Raw genomic sequence first — 22,655 nt, 5'->3', positions numbered from 1 at the left:
TGGCAGGCCACACCTCCTGCTGTACCCTTCCTCTGACTCTTAGCATACCTACCTCATGTGTATGGGCACATTGCACATCTGAAGGCTTGGACCTATCGAAAGAATCTACAGTATAAGAAAACTACTTAAATAGAAGGCAAACTATCGCCTGTCCTATGGTCCAAGGAGACAGGCAGGGGAAAAAAGACCTTTACAGAACAAACATAGGGTAGGCAGATCCAATTATTTGATCTTTCCTCTGTTTTAAGTCCAGCCGTCTCTGTGAGGATTGGGGATGCTTTCTCCTTCGATCCTGCATGGTATCGAGCTCACCCTGCCATGGACGGAAACCTGGCCTGCAGAATCATAGCTCCAGTCACAATATATGGTATTCCTTTGTGCTGCCCTGGGTAAAGAGCCTGCCGGTGTAGGCAGAACTGTCCAGGCCGTGATATCTGCCCGCTCCTCCAACCCCCACAAGCTGGGCAGCTCCTGGCTCCTCAGCTTTCAGGTATTTGGACATCCACTTACCCTGGGGGCAGGAGGCCTGACTCAGCAGTTAAGAGCATTTGCTGCTTTCGCAGAGGGCCTGGGTTTGGCTCCCGACACCAATACTAACATCAGGTAGCTCAGAAACACCTATAATTTCTGTTTCAGGGAACCCAGTACCCCCTTCTGGCCTCCACCAGCACATGCACATATGGGGCAGATACATGCACACTCACTTAATTTTTAAAAGTTAAATTAAAGCTTAAAAAAAAGGAGTTCTCTATCTCTATGAAGATTTTACACACACACACACGCATAAGCACACAGATATATACATGAGCATAAAAACATTTGCACACACATACATACATGCACATGCGCTAAAACAAAAGAGAGCACGCATGCTCACAGGCTCACACACACATGCTCATGCATTTGTGCACGCAAACACTGCAGCAAAAATAAAGCCCTGACAGGCACATGCATGCTCCCTCTCCCACAGCAAGCACGACTGCCCAGAAGCAAAGGCGCACTCCCAAACCACATTCAGAAAGAGACGTTCCCCAGCACGCCGTGGGAACCTCGGAGCCTGACACTGCATACCCTTGGGGCCAGGCCCTTCGGGTGTGCCCGGGGGTCTTCTGAGTAGAGACCAGCTTCAGCCAAGTGCTTCCTGTCAGCCTCATAGAAGCTGCCACCTTCTGGCCTCTCAGACCTGATGCCAGTCCTGGCCAGGCCAGCCCATCCTCTGCTGTGAAGTTGAAGCTGAGACAACAAAAGAAAGAAGAGGCCCCGGTCTGGGGCTTGACGCATAGGACCCGTGAGTTGCTGCTGTGAATGTTCTACACCCAGCAGCGAACCGCTGGAGAGGAACTCTGAAAGCAGACACTTTCTACGAGGAGGCTCCTGGGGGCTGCAGCATGCACCCCCGCCTCTCCTGCACCCACACCACCCTTCACCTCACCCACACCCTAATGACTGCACCTGCCACTAGAGTTGCAGATTCGTTGTTGCAGATCCTTCTGGGCCCAGCACAGGGCCAGTGTCCTTTTCCGAGTCTCTTCTTCCATCCTCCCACGCTGTCCTGAGAGGTGGGAATTGTTCTTTCAGATAGAAGGCCTGAGGCTCAGAGAGAGCATGACAGTCCCCACGCATGCTGGTGGCGTGAGCTGCTCCTGTCTGGCCAGTCCTGAAGGATGTGAGTTCCCCCACCTCCTCCGCACCCCCCACCCCCATGTGGAGCCCACATACTGAGCTGAGATCGATCGTCATGAAGCGGGCTGATTTTAAAATTCTCCTTTTAGCCATAGCGTTTTTTAAATTAGATTTTGAGGTTAGCATACAAAGTAATGGATTTCACCATGGCGTCCGCATGTGCTTGTGTCACTACATTGTGTCCTTATTGGCTGTCCTCCCGCCCACCCCCTTCCCCTAGGGCTCATGGCCTTCCGCTCTTTCTTTACACAGCATCTGTTGCAGGGGAGAGCAAACCCTTAACTCTCCTCCGTCTGGGGACTTTCCTCCATGACTCTTTCCACATCTGCTCCATAGAGGTCCTTACCAAAACAAGTCAGGGCCCATGTGAGTCCGTGACTACCTTGGGAGGGTTCGAACAAGAAGGGTTGTCCCTGAAGTGACATGTTGCAAGCATTGCTAGACCCCTGAATATGGAGGGACAGGAAAGCAAGGTGGGGCTGCCGTTGCCTCTACAAGGCCAGAGGGTCCTGGCTTCTTCATAGAGTGCTGATGACAAGGGTGTCAAGCTTTCAAGGAGTTTCTAAAAGTGACCAAAGAGCAGGTTTGGGATATAAGTCAAAGAAGGAGGTGATGTCCAAGCATGCTGGACCCTGCCAGAGCTGTCCCTAGCCCTGCCAGATCCGCCCCTCTGGAGGCTGTGCCTCTTGCTCTGAGCAGGTAGCTGGGTACCACTTGACCCCACGACATCTTTGATCACTACTGTGCCCCAAACCAGGGTGGGGGTGGGGTAAAAATTTCCCCTGATATGAACTTTTCCCCGTGAATGCTTCCTATTATCCAGACATAAATGAAAGTGGCTCGCAGGGGATTCTGGGAAATGTGACTCGGAGGCCTGAAGTTCCCCCCACCCGCACAACACAGGAAAATAAACAGAAGAATGGCTGGACTAAGAATACTGCCCAGGTCACAGCTCCCAAACTCCACTGCCTTGGGATCTAATTTCTCACATGGATTGGTCCCCAGTGATGCGACAGCCCCAGACTGGCTCAGCTCAAGGAGAGTGGGTGACATTTATGTACAAAAAGGCTTTCTGAATGGGGAGGACAGTTCTGGAGTTTTGGAAAGCAGGACCACCTACTGTGGCCACTAAGGAGACAGAGACACAGCTCCACACTGCCGCCCTCAGCAGCGCAAGGAGCCCCCCTCATCTTCTAGGAAACCTAATGTGGGTCAAACAGAGCTTTAGGTTGAGCCGCTTCAAACATAGACTTAAAGAGGAGCAGCACAAGAAAGAGAATTTGGAAAGGAAATACAAGGCATGCCTGAAGGCGTGCAGGCTCCTCAAGGGCGAGTTTCGGAGAGTAACACACGCCCATGTGCGGGCCGAGGGCTCCTCAAAGGACAGAAGTAATTGTCTTAGTAATAACTCTATATATCACTTTGGTGGCTCTTGAGCTACATCTCAAAAGGTTGCTAAGAAACATATTTTATTTTATTTTCTGTCTCTTTTGATAGTGAGATAAGTGAGGTGGCTCTGGAGCGGGCAGAGACAGAATTATCACCTGACAGGATTTACACGAGAGGGTCAGTACTTGCCTCTCCCTGTGAACAGGGCTCCTGGCGAGAGTCCTAGGAAAGTACAGGTTTGCATCTGGGCAAGGGGAAAGGCCTTCAGCAGTGGCTAACTGCAATGGAAGGCTTGTTTCACTGCTGGGGAGAAAGGTCAGCTTCACCCCAGGATGAAGGATCCTCTCTTCTCATGTCTCCAGCTTTCCCTGTCTTCCTACCGGCCGCTCCCATGTCTTTGACTGCAGTGAGCCAAAAAAGGCTGGTGGGCAGTGGGACTTCTCTCACAATCCCTTACCCCCTCTGCTTTCTGCTTGAGGCCCCTCACAACAGGAAGTCTTGGGTTGAGTTACCAGAAGCAGACAGGGAGGCAAGTGTTGCCTACAGGAAGTGAGTAGGGAAGGTGTCTCGAGCAAACACTAGAAAGGACTCAGAAGCAAGGCCAACTCCACAATTAGGTCAGCTCTCTTCCTTTGTCGCCGTGACAGCTCCATTGCTGACTGACATTCTTACTCATTTATTGATACAAAGCTTCCCTGGAGAGAGACTCAGTGCCCAGAGGGGTCCTTGGGCAAGCCACGGTGACGCACTCCTGGAGACCTAGATGACCACTCAGGAGACTGAAGCAGGAGGGTGTCTTGAGACCCAGAATTTGAAGCCTGCCTGGGCATCATAGTGAGACCCAATTTACAACACAGAATACTTGGCGCAGGGTAGGTCAAGTCTTGTGTTCTGAGCCGGTCGTGTTGTAACAGGGAGGTAGCTTCCGAGGAGGTCTTGAAGATTATTCCTGGGCAAGAGGCCTTCCTCAGCTGGGCCAGTGGCCCTTTGAGTAGTTGGCAATGATGAAAGGAACTGCAAATGATAGGTCACTCGGTAAACTTAGTCACATGACAGTTTCTTCAGAGGGACTCACTAGGCTCCGGCCTCCTCTCTACTCCTGTTGGCGATAAACCGTCCTCTGGTTGGGAGACAGAGCACATGGTGGTTCATGAGGTTGGTGGTTCAGTCATTTGGGGATGACCTTTCTGGGAGGTGAGGCCACCTGGCTTTCCCCTCTCGCCAACTAATGTCACTTAGGAGTTGAAGACATCTTCCCAAGGGTTGGCAACATCCTGGTGCCTCGGATCTCTTTGTTTCAGCTCTCTGCTATTACGAGCATTTAAATACAAATGACTGCTGCCATAACTGAGTGCTCGTGCTGTATCAGGAGCTATGGGGGAGATGGAGGCTGTAATTTAGAGATGTGTCCAGAATGTTGGCTGGGAGGAGACGGAGCGTGGCTTGTGAGATTCGGGCGTTGTTCTCCTGAGACGGTCTGTGTTTCCTGAGACGTTAAGGAGAGGCACGAGTTCCTGCTAGTAAAAGTACCTATTGCTGGTCAAACGAAACATAGCAAGTCTTACTTCAAAATGGATTAGTTTTGTTTCAAAAGGCAGAAAAGGGAGAGACAGACAGAGAGAGAACAAGAGACTGGAAATATGGGGCCAAAGTCAAGAGCACTTGCAGAGGACCTGCGTTCAGTTCCCAGGTTTTGGGAGGCTCATGATCCCTTATAACTCCAGCTCTAGGGGATCTCCTGCCCTCTTTTGACCTCAGTGAGCGCCTACAGTAATATGCATGTACATCTACACACACACACACACACACACACACACACACACTTTAACAATAATTTTTTTAAAAGCAAAGGAAGAGTGTTTTTTCCACTCATTTCACCCGGCCAAGCACAGCCTCCCAGGCACCTTTTAATGCAGCCGGCAAAGAATCTGCTGGACAAACCACATTCTAGACCCAGACGGCTTTGGAATTCTTCAGATCCTGGCAAAAGATCAGTGAAGAATTTAGGGCTCTGCCCTCGGGGGGATTTTTCATTCTCTCCTCCTGAGAGTGGTTTTGCATCTTTCCCACCAGGTAAAGTGGTCTATTTGCATAAACACAAACACGATCCTTTCGGAAGGTGTTCTGTGATTTCCAATCATCCCTGGAAATAAAATCACAGCTCCTGTCTCACCTTCCATTGAAGTGTTTTCACACTTAGGGGATTGCTTACCACCACCTGAATGTAGAATTGGGTGGGTGTTCAGTTTCAAACTGATATACTAACAGCTGTCTTCGGGGCTTCAAAAAGGTGTCAGAGTGGCTCTGGAAGGGGTTCCTGAAGACACAATGTAGACACACTCTGCGCTTAGAACCTAGTATGCAAGTCCCATTTGATCCCTGGCACTTCTAAACAAAATGAAAGTGGGATTGGATCCCAGCCTCATTTACAATGACCTTGTAATCAACACATAACCTTTCTCCCTTTCTGTTCTTCACATGTCCTCTTTGTGTGTGTGTGCACACACACAGACACACACACACGTGCACACACGTGCACGCACACACATTCATGGAAGCTGAGGGACAATCTCCAATACTGGTCCTCACCTTCCTCCTTGTTTGAGACAGGATCTTTTTGTTGTTCAAGGCAAGATGCCCAGGTTACCCCCAGGGACTCCTTTTCTGCCTCCCATTTGAAAATAACAGCACCAGCATGGCAGACATCTCCTGCCACTCCCAGCTTTTTAAACAAAAAGGAGGGAGCAAACTTGGGTCCTCACAGGACAAGCAGCTTCCCCATGAAGCCACCTCCCTGGCCCAGCCTCAGTTTCTTAATCTGTAAAGTGGGCATCACCCCCATGCCACCTAAGCTAGTTGTTAAGGTGCAGTGACAGGCCATACGTCAGTTTCTTCTCGTCAGTTTCTTTGCGTGATTGCAGAATTTTAGCAGGGACCACAAGTGGGCAAAAAGAGCTGACGTGCCTTCCTTAAATCCCTAGTGTACTCAGCCAAGCATATGGGAGCCATCAACGCAGATGCTGGAGATGACAGCCATCTTTAGCCCCAAGTCCCTAATGAGAGGTGCTCAGCTGCCTGTGACGGTTCTCAGGTCCTGCCGGCTGGAGACGCTTCATTTAGAGCCGCAGCATAGCCCAGTTATAATTGGGGCTGATGTCACCCCGGGATGGTTGTCCCAAAACATCCTCCATCTTTTTTCTTTCCGGAGACCGAGTTTGTCGGTGTAGCCCTGGCTGTCCCGAAACTCACTTTACAGACCAGGCTGGCCTCAAACTCACAGAGGTACACCTGCCTCTGCCTCCCGAGTGCTGGGATAAAGGCATGTGCCACCATGCCCAGCCCAGTCAATTTTTAATAATAAACTGCACATAGATAGATAGATAGATAGATAGATAGATAGATAGATAGATGTAATAATAATAATAATAATAATAATAATAAAAACCTCAACCTCCAGCACTCTGATGGTCCTCCAGCCAGGCAGCCTTAGAGAAGCCCTGTATCTTTCTGAGTGGGCACAGCACCAAGCATCAAAAATCTCACCCCTGCCTCCATTGCACTAGAACACCATGATAGTACAAGCCGTATGGGCATTTCATAATCGCTGTGCTAATGATGATGCTATCTCGGCTTTAATTCACATGTGATAGTTCCATTATTGATTCTGTGTCTCTCCCATATTAAGCTGATAAAGTCCCAGCTAATGTGCAAGTAATGAGTTTGGCTTTGGTGCCTGCCTTCAATGGGAGCCGACTTTTTTCCAATATTAATAACCACATCGTGCCATTGAAGATTTCAGTGGGCTAATGTGACATTTCTCTTTTGTTCTCATTTGTTTGTTTTGTTTTGTTTTTAGGGTCAAGTTGTGTTCCGGAACGGGGAGAGAATGGGAACCATTAAATTTACTCAATTTCAAGGTAGGCTTTTTGATGCTTATTCTTTCCAGCTGACGGCATTTATATTCAGGGATGTTGTGTTTCTGTAATAAAAGGCATCAGAAGAGATGGAAATCTGATATGAGATTCCAGATAAAACAAGAGTCAATAGGAAATGCTTCCCCATGAGAACATGAGTTATAGCTATGTGAAAAATTGTTTCTCAAACGCCCAGCTCCAGAAAGCCTACCCCATCCCCTTATAATTCCTAGACTTTTAGGAAGGAAAGCATGGGTAAGCCAATGGCAATGTTCTGTATCACTTTGTGATTTGATCACACCAATGTAATGACCCCTACAATCTCCATCACCTAGTGTAAGCCATTGCCTGCATTTTGCCAGTCTTATATTATCTTGGTTCACCCCCAGGCACTTTTTGCTAGCTATGGTAAAACCACTCCAGGACATGAGCTCATTTCAATATATAAATACTTCAGTGTGCATTTCTTCTGGAGGATTTTTTCTGACATAGCCACTGTACCTACAAGAACATTTTACAGGTCTTAATGTCTTCCATCTTCCTGTCTGTCAGTCCTCCAACCATTTCAAAGCAGACGGTCTGATGGAAAGCCATCACAAAGTCCAAGCCTCACACTAGTCTATTTAATGGGTTCCTGCTGGTGCTGCTGCTAGGGTCAAGATAGGGCTCAGAAACCATCCCAACCGTATTCACATGTCATGAAAACACAGTAGGTGGGGGAGGGGGGACTTGTCAGAGTGCTGGGACCGTAAGGGGAAGCAGAGCTGGACACTCCTTGGGACAGTTGCCTCTGTTTGGCTCACTGTGGTCGTTATGATTGAGGTCAGCCCGCCCCACTGGAGGGACCATTGTAAGAGATGCTTCTTGGCATCTTGACAAGAAACGAGGGCCTTTTCTTTGAGCAGATCCCAGAGTCATTCCAGGGAGAGCCAGAATTTTTAAGGCAAGCTCTTCAGACTCATTCCGACGAATCCCACCAGGCTCCCGATCAATCTGGAGGTGTTTCGCAGGCTGTCTCCTCCTAATGCAATGAGTGTAGTTTACTCATCCGTCTTCCCATGGCAGGTAATTGAAACGGGTGTCAGCTCTCTGGCATGCACAAAAGGTGTTATCGTAGGCAAATGTAATTATTTTCCCATTTGTTGAGTCTTCTTCATTGGCTGAACAAAGTGAGCATTCTAGCAAATATGCTTTTTTTTTTTTTTTTTTTGAATGATTGCAACTAAATCCTTTTGTCACATTCCTAGTTCTCAAATTCTATCACCGGGGTAGAGTATTTTGTAAAATATAGATTACTTGATCACAGCACTGCATGCTGATTTTATTGCCTTTCTCTTTTTCATATGTTAAGTTTAGACATCAACTCCAGCAACTGTGGGTTTAGCGTATCTGAATTGATAGGGCAGACAGCGCAGACAGCAGAAGGTCATGGCCAGGTTTGTGGCCCTGCCCAGATCCAGTCGAGCAGCATCCCACTAGGAACAGTGGCACCTCCCGTATGGGACTGGCAGGTCTGGGAAGTTAATGCTTCAATTTTGGGGATCAGCCCAGAGCCACGATAATGCATAGTTATAAACACCCAGCATCCTTCTCTTTGGAAGAAATACATCCAAAGAATGTTGATTTTTATTCCCGGAGGCCATAGCGGCTCCAGCCTCAGCTGCCCAGATAGAGACCTACTGCCCGTCCTTGTCCTTGCACCGGATCCAGTCCCTTCCCTGCCCAACTGGCCATACCCCCATCACCATACCCTCCTCCCCATGGCTTACATGTATCCCCCCTTCTTGGGTGGGTAATAAGCTCTTTACCCTGAAGGCAGGAGCAACGTTGCCCTCCTGGAGAGCCATGCCCACCCTGGCTGTGCCCGGTTCCAATCCACCCATTTCCTGCTCCTCCCCCATCCATTCTGCCTTCTCCTGAGCCCTGCGTGCATGGAGATAAATATTGGAGAAGTAGCTTTTCCTTTCCCTTTAAGAGAAAAAATATTCCCTGTAACTGCCTCTTCTAAACAGCACTGGGAATCTGAAGCGGGGAGGGAGGAAGCCGAGCAGAGTGATTAGGCCTTGTTTGGCACTCTCACAGAAAGCCCAGCGTCTGCTCCAGGCAGCCTGCCTTCATTAGGCCCTTTGTGAGGCTGATGGATGGTGGCTTCCTTGAGCTATAAAGGACAGCCTCTGGGGCTGGTGTCTGCACACCTGGTCTGAAGAGGTGGGGTCCTGCAGACTCTTAATGCCATAATTGTCATTCAGAATGTACCTCAAATGGTACCTCCTCTCCACACGTACCCTATGCACTGCTTGGTCTTCTGGGCTCACAGTTGCGGATACAGTTTCTCCCTTCCCCAGCGTCTGCCTGGTTCTTTGCTGTGCCCGCCAGGGAAGCACCAAGTTGAATAAGATACAGTTCCCAGCCCTGGAGACTTCATAATCTCTCTGGCCAAATGTCAGTGCCCATGAAGGCAGGAAGACACTTTCCAGAACCTAATAGAGAACTTTCAGGACAGTTTGGCCCTGACTGGAGACTCCTGAGGCTGATTTTTAAGCTTCATTGCTGGCCAGGCAGGGTAGCTTACTTGCTCTGAAATTTCATTTTGGAGTTTATTTTAAAATAGTGAAATAAAAGATAACTGTTTCCCTTGCTTTGAAAGCGACTGAGTGTCCAGTGGCATGGCACTGCCGAGTGTCCGGCTCAGTGACTGGCACGGAGAAGAGTTTTGCCAACTGCTGGTGTCCTTCTCCCCCAAAAGTGTGCCCTTGCCTTACACGACCCCTCTTATAGGATGTTGGCATCATGGACACATGAAAGATCGTCTGGCTTCTTCATTCCCCTGTTTTCCCCACACCCCACATCCCCAGTGGGTGGCCCACCTGCTCATTGCTTAGCGAGAATACTCTGTGTGTGTGTGTGTTCTCCCCAAATGTGGGCTGCCATTTTGTGCATGTATAAATTGGATTTGCCTCGATGCCTCTGGGTTGCACGACTTTTCATTTTTCCCTGTTTTTGTGGTCTCCGTTGTTTTACACTCGGCACTCTTGTTTTTGAACATGCCTCTGATTACTTGGTGGAAGATCATCTAGGCCAAAACTTCTCCCTACGGTCTCCATGGATACGTGCATCCCACACTCACTCCCAGGTGACAGGCACCAGCTTGTCTCAAACCTTGTCCCCTCATGAGTAATAAGGCCCTTAAACACATCCTTTTATGGATTCAGTTGGGGCATCTGTGGGCTGTTGGGCCGGAAAGTGTGTGTCCATTCAATGTGTGTGCCTCTGTCAGATTTCTTTTCTGGGTGGCTGCATGGCTGCCACTCCATCTAGTGCAGGGATGCCTGAGGCCCACCCTCCCACCTCCGGTGTTCTCTGCTATCTCTCTCCTTCCCTCCCTCCCTCCCTCCCTCTTCTCTTTCTCCTTGTCCCTCTTTTCTCCTTTCCCTCCCCACCTGCAGTCTAAAAGAATAGACTAAGTCATGCCGTGGCCTCCATTGTCACAGACAGCTCTGACCTTCTGGCCAGTTTGATTTGAGGTTACCCTCCTCTGCTTATGTGCAGCTCTCTAATGCTATCTACACTAGAGACTCTTACCAGCCTTAAGCTTCAAGCATGCCTACAGGCTGCCTCTGCTCTGTAAACTTCAAGTCTTTACAAAGCAGAACTTTGAAGTTTGGGTGTGCATAACACACACACCCCATTTTAGGATCCTCTGCTTTGTGTTCTTCAAGCTTTTTAACAGTTCGGTCTTATTTCCCTTTGCATTGTTTTCTTTCTGACACAGTCTCCACAGCGCAGGCTATTGGGAACTCACTTCGAAGCCTGTAGCCTGCGTCAACCTTGTGAGCCTCCAGGCTCCACCTCCTGGATTCTGGGATTACAGGGACACACCACTCTAGCAGGCCAATCATTTAACTCTAACACGTGTTTGCCTCCTTCAAACTAGACTCCAGGAAGAATGGGTGGGTATTGGGGGATGGGACAGAGCCCATGTCACACACAGAACATAGACCCAGCTAGAGTAGAAGGCTGGTGGCACGCTTATTCTCCTGCGTGGGGGACACAGCACAGGGAGGAGGCCACATCACGCCTTGATAAAGTCTTGGCCCAGCTGTCTCCTGGACACTCTTGGGCCCTCAGCCAGAAAATATTTTCAGACTGGACATTTCTCAACATTCAAATTGTCACCAATAAGATCTATTTTCTCTAGGTGCCCAAGGCAAAATTTGAGAAAAAAAATGCACCTTTTAAAGAGGGTGTAAGGGAAAGCTAGGATTTCTCTGTGGAAATGAGACTCTTGTTTCACAATGGTTTTAGCTCCTAAGAACCAGAAAATGTGCACACTGAAAGTCCAGAGTGCGGTTCGGTGCCTCTCCACTGCATCTTTATGATAGGGTCATTTAGGAAGCTTTTAGAAAATACTACCCCCCCAGGGCCCACTTCTTAACTCTGGGGTTCTCTGACAAATCAGACAGCACCCAGGCATCTGAATGTTCCAGACATTCAGGTCTCTAAGTCCCCACCAAGGCTGAGAGCCAACAGAGCCACTCAAAGCAAATGGAGAAAGAGAGGCCCAGAGAAATGGAAGGTCACACCAAGAGCTGACAGCTGCCATGTCAGAGCTGTGGACAGGACACCAGCTGCTGAAAAGCATCGTAGTGGTCCCTGTCACCACTGGGATAGTCTTCTTTCCAGCTACACACAGATGCCCTGGTCCATGAGCTCTAGTTTATAAAGCCCAGTGTGGCTCCAGAGAATCAATGCATGATTTCAGGCTTAAAACCTGGAAGTTCCAGGCCAGCAAGCTGGCTCAGTGGGTAAAACCACTTGCCGTTGTTAGAATGACAACCTGAATTTGTTCCTCAAAACCCACTGTGGAAGGAAAGGGCCAACTCCTAACAATTGTTCCCTGACCCTCACACACACACATCTACACTCTAATAATAATAAATAAAATACTTTTAAAGCTAACTACATGTCAGGTTGACAAGTTGGCCAGTAGATAGAAGAACAGCAAGGGACAGGCGCCTTGTACGTACCTGTAATCCCGGGTGCTGGGCAGGCTGAGGCAGGAAGACCACAAATTCAGGGCCATCCTGGGAAACTTGTAAGTTCAAAGCCGGCCTTGAGAGTTAGTGAGATTGTGTTAGCAATAAAACAAACTTGGTTGGGAATGTGGAGGGAGGGGAGAGCCACCACCAAAACTGGAGACATCCATTGCAGTAAGAGAGCATGGGGACTGTCTGAGGATGGAGCAAAAGGCTCACTCTCTTCATGGATTAACTACATTTCCTGTTAGTTAAGCCACTGGTGAGACCCTTGGTGTATATGTCCTGCTCATGAACCTCACAGGGACTCTGAAAGTCTCAGATTGTGATTTTTAAATAAAATGTATGGATATGTGTGTGTGTGTGTGTGTGTGTGTGTGTGTGTGTTGCCATTCTGGAGATCAAACCCAGAGCCTTTCACATGCTTGACAAGGGCTCTACCACTAGGCTGTATCTCCAATCCTTGGAGATCTTGTTTTTATTTGTTGTTGCTGTTATTGCTGCTGTTGAGACAGGCTCTTATTATGTAGCTCAGGCTGGCCCCAAACTTAAAATTTTCCAGCCTCAGCCTCCCTAGTGCTGAGAGAGCAGGCACACAGCACCACGTCAGAGCACATAGTATGCTTCCCATCTTTGTGTCTCCAGATCCCAGCACAGGGCCTGGCCCACAGCAGGTGCCTGACAACATTCGTTGAATGACTGAAGAACGTGACATAACTCAGGGACCTGATGTAACATCTCTGTGACCTCAAAGATATCCCAAACTGCCCTAGTCAAGGGGGCGGGAGTAACTTGGGAGTAATTTGGGCTTTGTACTGCCTATGGAAAAGTATTGATGGTTTGGTCCCCTGCGTGGACTCAGCATGCAAATAAGTACTCAGTAAATGGAGGCAGGATGATGGATGGGCTGCTCTGCTCAGCACGGGCAGAAGTGCCCTGAAGCAGAAGCAGGGGAGCCCTGCCAGGTGCTCCTGGGGTGCCTCTCCGCATGACTTCAAGCCCTTCCTTCGTCTGTCTGTCTCTCCTCTCTGGACAGGGAAGTTAGGTCATGGGTTTGGAGCACTAAATGCAGAAGCTCGCTAGCTCCCGGAGCCTCTTGAGTACTAACCTCCTGGGAGAAATGACGGTGATTACGGTCTTTGTGGGAGGGAAGTTGACTATTATTCCAGTGCCATGGGACAGTGCATACAGCAGGGTCTGAGGGGCAGGCCGTGTGGCTGTGGGCGCCATAGGGTCCCTGCGGTGCCACTTCCCGGATCCTGATGATCTGTTCCGATCGGCCTGCATATTTCATGTGCTGCCTGCCCGGGCTGAATAAATAAATCAGGGCCGACACCTCCTCCCAGCAATGGGAGCTGATTGGGAAGCCTGTGGGGCTGAGGACTTCAAACGGTTAGCACGGGGATGCTAGAGCCTCCGACAGAGTGTGTTAATAGGACATTTAAGACCTAGGTGACCCAAGCAAGCAGCAGCCCGCCCCATGACTTTTATAGTCCTCTTTCCCTGAAGTCTAGTAAGCAGGCAGCTGTCTGGCCTAAGACATTTTCTAGTCTGCTTCCCAAATGCCTACAAGGGATGAGCAGGGCTTCTACACCATTGCAGACTCAGTCCAGACTTGAGCCCAAACTGTCTCCCTGAGGCCCGCTGAGGTTCCCGTTATGAGCTCTGGCACTAGGCTGACTAGGGTCTGCAGCTTTGGGGACCCACCTACACCTTGGTGGGGTTTAGAGCGGTGGACATGCTTCTCTAGTGGCAAGCCATGAAGCCAGCCACTCTGCACAGAGCTGCATCCCACAAGGCACCCATCAAGGCAGCCCACAGTCAGGAGGAGTGTGATCCATGAGAAAAGCCCAGGGCTGGAATTGAGCTCTGCTCCTACTGCCACTGGAGCCTTCAACAAAGCCATAAAACTCAAGACTCAGTTTTATTGTCCGTGGAGTAGTACTAAGAGCCCTTTTACCACACAGCGAGGGTACTAAACAGAATAGACATAAAGAAGCCTATATCTAGCTACTGTCATTTTCTGTTACTGTATCAAAGTACCTGAGGCTAAAGAAAAGAGGCTTGCTTAGCACACAGTTCAGCAGGTACCCTTCCATCAGCTCACAGGAGGAAACCACAGCCCCTTTAGAATGACATCCATGTCATTAAAAAAGGACACCTCCAGTGATCCAAATGCCCCACCGCCTCAACACTATCACACAGGAACCAAGCTTCCAGCACACAAACCTCTAGGGATCCACTCAAACCACAGCAGCCACAGCAGGACTCTGTAAATGCCTCCATGCCTGCCTGCCTGCCTGCCCCAGCCTTGCCAGGCCTGCTCTGCCCCGGGGACTCCACTTTGAACTTCCACACCCCTTGCCACATGTCCTTCCATGTGACCCCTCAAGCCCTGCTTCACTTCTCCTCACCCACATCTGCCAGCCACCAAATCCACAGCTCTAACTCAAAGGGCTGCCTGAGTGCTCAGTGGCCTGGGACATCTCTGCCCAGCTCCATGGTCCCATTGCCCCTTTCCCTGAATGCCATGGTGCCTCTGCTGGTGGCATCTGGCTTCTCTTCCTTTGCTCTCTGCCTGTTGTTGAAGGTCAGTGCTCCCCAAAACTGCAATTGGTTCCTTCTTGCTGGGTTTTCCCTAGGGTCTCACAGCTGCCTGCCAGGATGAGACTCTCCCCAGCTTCCATGCAGATGCCCTGTCTCACCTTTGCCCTGGGCTCCAGACCCAAGGATGTCTTCATCTAGGTGATCCACCAGCAGCCCAGCCTCAAGACGTGTCTCCAATATGTGACCCCTTTCTGTATTCCCTACTCATAATGGCACCTTAATGGCCCTGTCATTCACACCAGAATCCTGGGTAATTATCTCACCCACACCCATCTCCCATTTGTCACTTTGTGCCCTCTGTGACTTGGGAAAAGAAAACCTTTTTCCCACCATCTTCCTAACCCAGTCATCACCATCTTTATCCTTGACAAAGGCCAAGACACTGAACTAAAACCAAGGAATAGTGAGGAGGATGGAGGCATACAGAATTCACCAGTGAGGTGGGAGAACACAAGCAGGGAAAAAGAACAGTGGGAGCAATGTGGCTTCTGGACCATCCCAGCTCCACCTCAGAATGCATTCTAAGGATGGTCTTGTCCAGAATGAAGGAAGAGGTGATCCCTACTACCTTCAGCTGATGGAATCATGACTACAGTGCTTTGGGGTCCTCACTCATCAGAAACTCCAGAAGATCATGGGGGCAGCCCAGGGGAAGTAAAATAAAGTTCAAGGGATCTGGGGGCTGGCCCCAAGGGAGTAGGCTCCTGTCCTGGGGCAGAGGAAGAAATGGTCCATGCCGCCCTGAGGTAAAGCCAACCAAGCAAGGGAAAGTCAGATGACAGAGTTCTGCTCACTGAGCAGGAAGAAGGAATGGTCAGGCAGAGTCCATTTTGGAGGAAATGGGGTGTCCATCCTTGGGTGTACAGCACAGGACACCCTGCTGAGGTTCCAGCCCAGACCAGCTACAAGCTTTCTGATCCCAACTGGAGCAGGTGTTAGAGGAAGGGAAATCCTGAAAAACCAGGATTTCCAGGGCCTGTGAGAGACACAAGGATGGCAGCCCCAGCTGATGAGCTACTGTCCTTTGTTTTCCAGACAGCAGAGAGGTGAAGGTGGGAGAGTACAACGCAGTCGCTGACACGCTGGAGATCATCAATGACACCATCAGGTTCCAGGGTAAGGCTTGAGGGCTTCCTGAGGAGCACCCCACGTGGGCGATGCCCAGACTCTCCCATGTTGGTGTTGTGGCGTCAAGAGGGCATTCTTAATACTTCCATTCCCTCCCTGTACACAGACTCCACTCGCTCTGTGGGGTCTAATGCCTGGGGTGAATCTGTAGAATTTGGGAGCTAATAGCTAATAGTCTATTTGCTTTGGGTCTTTTGTGCTTTGTTTCTGCCTCTCTGGTGACCACATTACTCTACATGGAAAGGGACCATGAGCCCCTTTCTGGGTCCGATTTCACTCTGAATTCCTGATGTCAGCCAGCATTAGAGGCTTGATGATATTTAATGAAAAAAAAAACTAAAATATTAAGTGGGTGCCTGGGTAAATGGATATACAGATGTAGGGGAGAATCGGTGGGTAAATGGATGACTGGGTGGATACGGATGAATGTGTGGGTTGGTGGATGAGTGGGTGGATGGATAAATGAACAGGTTGATTAATGGTGGCTAAGTATAGGAGTCAGTGGACAGGACAGACGAAAGCCTGGAAATGAGCCGGGTGGGTGTGTAGACGGAAAGATGGATGACATTATGGATGGATGGACGGATGTGTGAGGACGTGAATAAATGGATGCATAGATGGGTGCATGCACGCATGTAATATGTGTGTAGGTAGATGGATACATGCACCCATGAGAGTATGGACGAGCAACATGGAAGGGTGCATGGAAGGATGGATAGGTAGAGTGGATAGACAGCCTGGACTCTGGGTAGCAGTGGAGGAAACCGGAAGTCTGTGACACCCACACAGTTTCACTTAGCTCATACTGGGTCATCAGGAACTTTTCTGTGCCTGGAGTTCCTCACTGAACCCGAGCCCACCAGTAAGAGCTCCCTTATGGAGCCTTTGGCTGGACTTGGTCCTGTCCCTCTATGCACTGGGTCTATAGATACCAGATTCTAGAGCGTCACACAAATTCAGTTAGCATCCGCGTGTGTCTCCTGTGTGTGGCCTCCACTGTCAGCCAGCCTCCCTAACCCTCCTAAGGGACCCACCACAAAGCACACAGTGGCATGTTAAAGTTCACACGCTCACTGAAAATGGGCAGGCATGTCCCCTTGAACACTGAAGCAAACAGCTCGGAAATGTTATCACCCTAAATGCACACAGCAAGTGAAGGACTCAGCCCAGCCTCACCTCCAGAGTTCTGATCTACTTTCAAGGCCTGCCTCCTGAACTGACCACAGAGAGCTTTTAGAATAAAGATTCTGGATACTGAGCTCCCATTAGGGGGCGGACCTAGCACACAGGAGCCCAGGTTCTATCCCAAACACTGGGGGAGATAATAGAGGGAAAGAGTCAAACACGAAAATTTTAAAAAGACTCAGCCTATAGACAAATAAATTTTCTCTGTGGTTCCAGTGCCAGAGAAGGACCTTGCTCTGTTCTGTGACCCCAAGACCCCCATGAGCCCTCTTGGCAGTTCTCCATTTCTCTCACAAATCTGCCAGGTCAGATTGCTACAGTTCCTCCAGCGTTGGGACATCTTGGTGCCTGCTGTGTACCCCAGACAGCCTCTCTCCTCATCTTTTTGGAGACAGCCAACGATTCTTCTCACCACCACCCAACAGTTGCCTCCCACCCCGCCAACCCACCCCCAATCCGAGGAGCATTTCCTGACTCCAGCCCAGGAGCCGTTTTCTGCTGCCTACTGAGTACTCAGGCTAGCCTATACCAGAGGCTAGCCCACCCCTGGGTTGCATCTTCAGGGACTGTTTGAACAGCAGTTAGGGTACAAGCTTTAGAGTCAGGCAGATCTGGGACCCAGTCTTGCCAGCAAGCCACTAACTAGCTCCAGGAGCCACAAAACACCTAGAAGGCTCTTCAGCCCACCACCCATAAAGGCCAAGTAAGAAGGGTCTACTATTTATATCGTATTTATAGTGTGTAGCTGAGCTAAGTTAAAGCCTATTATCTTTCATCTCTCTTGTCTCCACATCACCCAGCAGCCAGCATTCAGAAACTGGGATTGCCTCGTGTTGCTCTGTTCTTTCCACAAGGCTGTCTGCAAGCTTTCCACCCCTGAGGGATGATGTCCAGCATCAGACCTGACTGGTGGAGGGTGACTACCAGTGGCGGATGGATCAGTGAGGAATGAATGAAAATAAAATGCAGGACTACTGCTTCTAGCACATTTGCTCACCATTTCCATGATGCTCCCATGTTCCTTCTAGCTGAGATGTACTTAGCGGAGGTGCCATTTGCTAGAGAAGGAAGAGTGAGTAAGGAGGTGTGTGTGTGTGTGAGGAGATGGTATTGAAGAGATGGCGAAATTGTAGCTAAATGATGGGACCAAACTTACAAGTAATTATTGACCCAAGCCTCGGGGTCCTGAGAGGGGCCTGTTTTCTGCCTCAAAATATCCTTCAGTTTGGGAGCAAGAAAACTCCTGAGCTAGTGTCAGCACATTCTAGGGGGGTTTGAGGAGGCTTCAGCATATTCTAAAGGGTATGAGGAGGAAGTTTCTGGATAAGAAGCTCCGGCTTCTGCAAGTGAAAAATGCTGCCTGTCTATCTCTGTCTGCCTTGGACCTCTCCTCTCAGGAATCAATCCCCTCTCACTTTCTGTCCTTGAGGTTTTTTCTCAACACTCTGGAAGGTCCCTAGATCCTTTAGAAAACACAGTTTTTCTAGGTCTCTTATATGGGGACCCTCACTGTCTCCATTGACTGTTTCGAAACACATTTGAACTTGCAAGCATGGGGTTTCAGGCTGGGTAGGTGAGGGTCTCCACCCCACCGCCGCCTACCTGCTCCCCAGCTTGTCTCCTAGAATCGGAGGCATAACTGAGGTCACCAGTACCCCCCAACAGGGGTCCAGCCTTGGCCACTCCCCTGCATCTAGCCAGTGCCACTTCCGTCCAATGAAGAGAAAGGGCTGGAAAGTTCATAACTCTATAACAAAAACCTGACCCGAGATTAGCACATAAGAGCAGAGAGTTTTCAGGAAGCCAGGGTCGGGGTGCTCCTGCCCCCCTCATCCCAGACCAGGTAACCTAAGGGGGGCAAACTGGCAACCATGCAGGATGATGCTTTGGGCTGAGTCTCTCCCTCCCCACCCCTTGAGTTCCTGGTGCCCTTGAATGTGCCAGGCAGCCTGGCAGGCACAGAGAGAAACAGAACCCCACAGCTTCAGCCTGGCCCTGGCTCTGCGTGCAGGGGAGGTAGCTTCCACCTCCCACAGTTAGCCAGTCTTAGGAAACAGAAAACCAAAGAGCTTTTGTGATAATGACCTTGAGGCTGAGAATCTGCAGCCGGAGCACATATCTGTCACCCTAGAATTGACAGGCGGGGTGTGGGCCCTGGTGAGACAGATCGTTTATCATTTTCAGGTAGGAATGGAGTCCTTGAGGCCCATGCCAAGTTCTTCACCATGCTCCCACCCAGTGGCACCCAGCGGTACCTCTGCCTTCCCAGCCACGGTTACCTTTGGGGATAAATGGTGATGGCTTTTCAACAGCGTAATTAGACCAAATCAAATTCCAGTCTTCTAATGGCTGTTAAATGCACCACAGATCCCTTATTGATTCTATTTAGAGAAAGAAATAAGTTCTGGCTCAGGCTCCCGCTGGGCAGACTGGCCAGCCACTAGATCCTCTCACCCAGTGGGTAGCCTGGTGTGGGGCCCATGTGTTGTTTTTGGCTAGACATTAAGAACACAGAGGCAAGAGCGTCCTTGGAGAAGGCTGGCACTGGGAGCTGATGGCTGCTCGCTGACCTTGCAGGGTCAGAGCCACCCAAGGACAAGACCATCATCCTGGAGCAGCTGCGGAAGATCTCCCTCCCGCTCTACAGCATCCTGTCTGCTCTCACCATCCTTGGCATGATCATGGCCAGCGCCTTCCTCTTCTTCAACATCAAGAACCGGAACCAGAAGTAAGCAGCCCTGCCCTCTGCTGGGAGAATGCTTTCTGGATGGACCAGCCCCTTGCTCCACCAAGGGCTCACAGCGCGGCAGGTTCTCCTGATGCCCTGTGAAATTTCAGGGGTGGAGTTCCTCACGTGTGCTGCCCAGTCGCTAAGATAATTAGACACATACACACAAGTAGGGGGAAGCTGGGCTGCTGAAAGGTTGAGCTAAATACAGTGGAAATGGTAAGCCCAAGTCCATAGACCTTAAGCTAATTCAGGAGCAATGACACAGAAAACCCTACAGTCCCCAGCTTCTCAGGCCCGCTCCCAGCACCGTTAGGCCTGGCTGGTAGAAAGGAAGTGATCCTTTCTTAGTCCTTCCTGGTAAGGTACAGTGACAGAGGCTCCCATTGGTGCAGCCCATCACAGCCCAGGAAGCCCCCACACACACATCATCTCACCTGACCCTTTCCGTGACCCCCAGTGTCACCAGGGGTCTGCTGTCCGTGTGTACCCCCCTGGTTCTAGCTCATTTCTGGATTGTCCTGAGCTTTCCCCCAGAAGTCCTCACTCTCAGGTACTGTGCTCCGTAGCCAGGTCACCACTCCCTGTTCTCAGCCAGGCAGCCACATTTGCCGGTTTTCATGGCAAATCTCTGAACCCAGCTCCCGGCTAGTCATGAGAGAGACCGGACCAGAGCTGGAAATGCATGCCTTTACCATTGTCTGTGAAGCCACAGGCTGGTATGGACTAGAGCAATCTCAGGGAATGGATTTCTGCTCTGTTTTTGCTTCTCTTTCTTCTTGCCAAGGAGGAGCCTTTGAACTCTGAGAGTTTGTTTGTTTATTTAAGTAATTGTTTAGGTCAAACCCATTTCCTGAAGAATAAATGCAATTCACCTGGTGTCTCTTTCTAGCCATCTGCAAATTGCCCAGCTGCTGGAACCCATCCTGAGTGAGGTCACACCTGGTAGCGTTTGGTCCAAAGCTTAGGCATACAGTCACTTCTCAGTATCCTGCAGCCAGCCCTCCTGCACGCACGTCTGAGGAGATCCCATCAGAGCTGCAAACTGCCTCACTAGATTAATTCTTTAACTTCCCCCTCGTGGCCTCCTGGAGAAATTACCAGTGATTTATCTAGATGGCTCAGCCATTGAAAAAAAAAAATCTGCAAAAAAATGTGGGAACTAAATCTCCCTCCCTGCTCTCTTCCTACTCACGGTTTTGCAAACCACCTCCTCCAGGAAGCCCTCTACCCCTAAGCTGGAATCATTCACAGAACTACAGAACACAAAGAAAATGTTTGGGAAGCGATTGGCTATAGCTACAGTCTACAAAGGAACCATTGCAAGCCAGTTGCGCTTGGGAAGCCAGGTACCCCGAGTTGGCAAAAAATTCTAGCCCTCTCGGGGCTTAACTCAGCCTTGGTTTGCTGAGCACTTGGAGGTCACAGCAGGACTCCTGGAGGAAGTGAGAGGGTGGCACGTGCAGTTTGGGAGTGAAAGGGATGCCTTTGCTGTGATCTGGTGACCATAAGATAGAAGATGGCACAGGGCCCAGTTGCCCAACTCCGTGGGAAAGGATTGTGACTGAGAGGGGTGCCTCTACCTCTGTCCTCCTTTGCACATGGAACAGTGGGGGCTTGCTGAGCTTTCTGGGGGCTCACTCACTGCCTGGTGAGCGCCGTCCAAGCAATCCTGGACACTCACTGCAGTGAGATGCGCCCCAGGCACAATTCTTCAGTTTGACTAGTGTTCCCAATCCTGGCCCCAAATCCTGTAAACTAAAACCTCACATAGACGAAGCTATTGTTGCAAGCACCCCTTCCCCAGGGAAGGGATAGATAAGCTTGGAGGAGGAAGGGTAGTATGCAGCCATTGGGAACCTCACTGCAAGCAGTGGGGCATCAGCCCGGAAGTATGAACCGGCCCAGGGCTCCGTTTCCCTCATTCCTGAGGACTGGGCAGCAGGGCTCCCCCAGGGTTCTTGGAAGATGCTGTATAACGGGGTGTCTCCTTCCCACCAGGCTGATCAAGATGTCAAGCCCCTACATGAACAACCTCATCATCCTCGGCGGGATGCTGTCCTACGCATCCATCTTCCTCTTTGGCCTCGATGGATCCTTCGTCTCGGAAAAGACCTTCGAGACACTCTGCACGGTAAGCCATGCACCAGCGGTGTGTGAGGTCAGGATCTCTCGATGACCTTGTCATCAGACACAGCTGTGCGCAAACACTATGATGGGCAGGAGACAACCAGGTCAGGTCAGCAGGTGTGCAGCCCAGCCAGAAAAGGCCACTGCTGGATGACAGCCAACACAGAAAGAAGCAAATTCTAAAAAGTGCATGGGGGCCGAGGGGCTGACCTCCCATCAGGAGCATTAGCACCCAGAGCCACGGGCGCCTGGGAAAGGACACATCCTCCGCCTGCTGGCTTGGTGCGGTGACCTGGAATTGGAGAAAAGCTGTTGTCTCATTTCCTCTGTCAGTGACATCTCAAACCAATCTTTTCATTACCACTCAAACCAGAAATCTGTTACGAAGTATTTTTTCCCAGAATCATCCTTCGTGTGTGTATGTGTGTGTGTGTACAGCTACTGTGTAGGTAGGTATGTGCACATAAGTACATGTGTAAGTGGGTAGGTAGATGTATGTGCAGATGTGTGTTTATGTGTGCAGGTGAATGTGTACATGTGGTGAATCGGGGTGGGCATGTGAGGATGCACAGGTGTGTGTCCGTGCATATGGAGGCCAGAGGTCAAACTTGGGTGTTTTCCTCAGCACCACCCTTTGGTCTTTCACTAGGACTTGAGGGTTCCAGTCAGGCTAGACTGTTTAGCCAGCAAGCCCCCAGACAGTCTCCTGGCTCCCCTCCCAAGACCACCTCACTCTTATCTGAGCACTCCAAAACAAAACAAAACAAAGAACAGCAACAAAGCTGGGTGGGGCACGGGGCTCTTTACAGCCCTGCAGGGCAGTCACTGGCCAACTGTGTCCCTCGGGGAGCTGGA

At 50.1% G+C, this 22,655-nt stretch overlaps 1 protein-coding gene across 1 annotated transcript in view; it reads left to right on the top strand.

The window, feature by feature from the left end:
- Gabbr2 (gamma-aminobutyric acid type B receptor subunit 2) overlaps positions 1–22,655 on the top strand; it is a 325,955-nt gene that overhangs the window by 233,127 nt on the left and 70,173 nt on the right. The window contains exons 8-11 of the mRNA XM_060379878.1: positions 6,929–6,989; positions 15,665–15,745; positions 19,520–19,670; positions 21,672–21,804. Of these exons, the coding sequence (XP_060235861.1) occupies positions 6,929–6,989; positions 15,665–15,745; positions 19,520–19,670; positions 21,672–21,804 (426 nt within the window). The remainder of the gene's footprint in view (positions 1–6,928; positions 6,990–15,664; positions 15,746–19,519; positions 19,671–21,671; positions 21,805–22,655) is intronic.

The sequence above is a fragment of the Meriones unguiculatus genome, chromosome 3 (genome assembly GCF_030254825.1).
Source record: "Meriones unguiculatus strain TT.TT164.6M chromosome 3, Bangor_MerUng_6.1, whole genome shotgun sequence".
Taxonomy (NCBI): Eukaryota; Metazoa; Chordata; class Mammalia; order Rodentia; family Muridae; genus Meriones; species Meriones unguiculatus.
Note: the sequence above shows the minus strand (reverse complement) of the source record. Positions and strands in the feature narration are given on the sequence as shown.